We start from the raw sequence: 3,549 nt of genomic DNA, 5'->3' as shown, positions 1-3,549 counted from the left end.
AATAAAATAAAAGGTATTATACATCATTATGATTTGTGTGATGTTTAAAGTTAGCAACACAGCAAGTGTTATTTATATGATAGTATTTATTATATTAACAGCAAACGTTGTAGGAGAAACTATAATATTTGTTCAGTAGGCCAGGATTTAAAAAAAAAAAAGCCATCTTCCAGATCTTCTTATAGACTTCAATCCATAGTGTCAAACAGGCAAATGATTGGAGAGGCACATAGCACACACAAAGCTTTTTTCATAATGGTGAGCAAATACTGAGACGTGGATTTCTGTCATAGGGTCCAGGTTACGTGATGTGTTTGGACTTGTTTGTTTGGAGTATCCTTCTTTGAATTCGTGGGGTACACATGGACAATGCTATGAGGTATTGTAGTGCATTCTGGTAATGAAGATTCCTTACAGTCGTTGGCAGATTTATGAATGTTCAGGCAGCTACAGCTTTTGGTGAACTGCATGCACTCCAGGACAGAGAGGATTCCTGGGGAAAAGAGGAATCCTTTTCAACTACCCAAAGCTATCAGGGAGGGGGATGTTTTAGTGTGAGAAACTGGAAGTGAATAAACAATACCTTAAATGCTCAGCTCATGAATGGAAAAAAGGCATTACTTATTTCTGGGCTAGGAAGGGCAATCGCAAATGAAATTTTAGACACCTCATAGGAAGGGAAAGATTCTGGTTTTGGTGGATGGCCATTTAACATTAGATATTGTTTCTCTCTGCCCTCAAACTGCCTTGACACTGCACTGTAGTCTCAGGGTCACTATCCCTCTCCACATAATTGAGCATTTTGTCTCAGTCACTCTCCTTGGTCATGACTTTGATAGTTAGCTCTGCCCTAAAATTGGGGAGCATGTGAAAGACAAGGAAAAAAAAAAGGTAGTGATGAAGAGCTTCCCTCCGAGGCAGGCTCACCAGGTCAAAAGCCTGACCTTCAGCTCTTTGTTAGATAAACTGTCTTTAGAGAATGAATCCTGCTGAGCTGTATGTTTTCAAAATGCAAGATTGAGTACCCTTTCCTTCATTCCCCTATCCCATCCTTTTACCTTTCCCTCTGTCGGGTAGATTGGTTCTTAATAACCCTCAAGGACCCACTCACCACAGACAAAAAGGATGAAAACGTTTAAGAAGGCAGTGAAAGTGATCCAGGTGATCTTGTAACTAGCGAAGTACACGGATTGACCTTGCTTCAGCTTATGGTAGTATTGTAGGAGTGCGCAGAGCAGAAGGGTACCTGATATCCAGACAAAAGGAGAAAAAATTTCCTTCTGAGGAACTGGGGCTCTTTAACTTGAGTCTTCATTCAAAAAACACTCGACTTCCCAACCTCCACCCTGTCCAGCTGCACTTCGTCCAGAGATGGATCCTGCTTTAGTGGTAGGTCTAATGCTGAAGTTGCATGTATACACATGTATATCTGATTCACAGAACTTGGGAAGCCAGCTAGTTTAGAGACTGCAGCCTGGACCTACTGAGCAAGTACACTTCCAAACCTGTGTTAGGAGAGCCAGCAAGTTACCTGAGAGGAAATTGAGGATGACAGCGATAACATGGACAAGTTTGTTTTGAGGAATCATATAGGTGAGTTTCAAACCCTGCATCAAGTTAAGGAAGAAGGAAAAGCCAAGGGCCGAAATCATCATAATCCTGATCACTTTCAGGTTATCTGTTGGAAAGTAGAAGCTGTATTGAGAGAAGGACAAATATTTCTTCTGGGCTCATTTCCACCTGGGGTTCACAAATAGTTAGGTAAATATGGGAATAGGGTAGAAGATTTGGTTAAATAATAATGAAAGTAGATAGGAAAAAATAAGGAGGCAGGGAAACAAGTTGAATGAGAGAGAACCAGAAGAAATTGTTCTCTAGATGTTTCTATAAGCTTGTTTCTCAGACGAATTTCTTGTTAGACAGCCCAATTCACCCTGGACTCTTTTACTTATTTTGTGAGACAGAGTCTTATTGTGTTACCCAGGCTGGAGTGCAGTGGAACGATCATGGTTCACTGCAGCCTTGACCTCATGGGCTCAGGAGATCTTTCAGCCTTAGCTTCTTGAATAGCTAGGACTACAGGCACATACCACCATGATAGGTTAATTTATTTTTATTTTTTGTAGAAACAAGGTCTTGCTATATTGCCCAGGCTGGTCTCGAACCTCTGAGCTCAAGTGATTCTCCTGCCTCAGCCTCCTGGTGCTGGGATTATAGGCGTGAGCCACTGCACTTGGCCTCACCCTGTACTCTTTTAGTGGTAATATAGCCTATTTTCCTTCTTGCTAATTACCTTTCTTTTATATCCCTCACGTTCTAGTTGTGCTGACCACCCTGCTGCTACTTCTAAGACTTCTCAAATGCTCAGCAATTAAGTCTGTGAGCATATAAACTTTTCTCCCAAGGACTTAAATGGTGATATTTTAGAATCTGCCTTCACTATGTTGACTATGGAAATGGGCACACTGCGACTTGAGAAAGTGGTGCCAGAAGGTAATGGGCAAACTGGTGAGATGAATGAAAGTCAAGGAAAGATGAACCCTTCCTCTCCACCCATCTCCTCCTATAGATAGTTCTGACCTTCTGGCCAAAGAGTAGTGCAGCACACCATCCATGGACTGTGGATCTTCTTGATTTTTTTGTTTTCTGAAATCAATATGACCCATTCTTTCATGATGATTCCTATTGCCAAAAAGAATACGGTCCAGGAAGACAAGAATGTGTTCATGACCTGGATATTTCTGTTTGAAATATGCACCATTGTGAGTGGAGATTTATAGCTGAGACCACTACCAATATTTTATAATTCTCTTCTCTGATTGATTAGTCATAGGAAAAAGGGGTAAAATCTGAACTACTGAGGCATTTGCAGTGGCAGTAGTTGAAGTGGCCTACAAAGCAGAAAAGATAACTCCTAGTCTTTACCACTTCAATAACTGTCAGAGCCCTCCTGCTATCAGGATTGCCAACTGCCATGGAATCATCTATTGGTTTGACCTTTGACCCTGGGACCTAGTATGTGGAAGAACAAAGGGGCCCAGAAGTCCAGAGAGAACTATCAGATATATAGGGAGAACTGACATCACCTATAACGAAAACTGCCAAACACAGGGATAACTAGAGGCATTGGAAGAAGGTAGATATGAATGATTAAAGAGGTTCAATTGTGGTAGGAGTCAGTGAAGAGGAGAAGGATTTCAAAATCATTCAGATGAATTGTCAACTGGCTAGTAGCACAAAAGGGAATGGTTATTCAAAGCATAGGATGTTTTGAAGAAACTTGTGTCCTCATTGGGAGGACCCAATGAAGCAAATAAACCAGTGACCTGAAACCAAAGAACTGGCCTGATATACCGATCCATCGAAGTCCAATATTATTTCTAAGGCACAGGCAATCATTTCTTGTCAAAATTGCCTTTGTAACTTGGCAGAAAAGACATATTTGGATTCCTTGAATAGGCAGCCGTGGTATGGCTCAGGGTCAGAAGACTTCTACTGAAATAAAAACGAACACTCAAAATGCCTTTTACTGAGCTAAGATAAAAATCA

General features: G+C 41.1%; 1 protein-coding gene across 1 annotated transcript; it reads right to left on the bottom strand.

Moving 5' to 3' along the window:
• Positions 1-287: 287 nt before the first annotated feature.
• Positions 288-2,761, bottom strand: TMEM225 (transmembrane protein 225). Its single transcript, XM_008073208.1, has 4 exons — positions 2,581-2,761; positions 1,532-1,678; positions 1,112-1,246; positions 288-493 (listed from the first exon to the last, which is right to left on the bottom strand). The coding sequence occupies exons 1-4, from the start codon at positions 2,759-2,761 to the stop codon at positions 288-290; spliced, it is 669 nt and encodes a 222-aa protein (XP_008071399.1).
• Positions 2,762-3,549: the final 788 nt, after the last annotated feature.

The sequence above is a fragment of the Carlito syrichta genome, unplaced genomic scaffold (assembly GCF_000164805.1).
Source record: "Carlito syrichta isolate Samal-C Ts95f unplaced genomic scaffold, Tarsius_syrichta-2.0.1 Scaffold315753, whole genome shotgun sequence".
NCBI lineage: Eukaryota > Metazoa > Chordata > Mammalia > Primates > Tarsiidae > Carlito > Carlito syrichta.
Note: the sequence above shows the minus strand (reverse complement) of the source record. Positions and strands in the feature narration are given on the sequence as shown.

What these genes read in the sequence shown, in the direction of transcription:
- TMEM225 (XM_008073208.1), bottom strand. Translation starts at nt 2,761, where the DNA reads ATGGTGCATATTTCAAACAGAAATATCCAGGTCATGAACACATTCTTG. An exon ending in CACTACTCTTTGGCCAGAAG is followed by an intron (nt 1,679 to 2,580) that starts GTCAGAACTATC and finishes ACTTTCCAACAG; the next exon opens with ATAACCTGAAAGTGATCAGG. An exon ending in CATCCTCAATTTCCTCTCAG is followed by an intron (nt 1,247 to 1,531) that starts GTAACTTGCTGG and finishes TCTGGATATCAG; the next exon opens with GTACCCTTCTGCTCTGCGCA.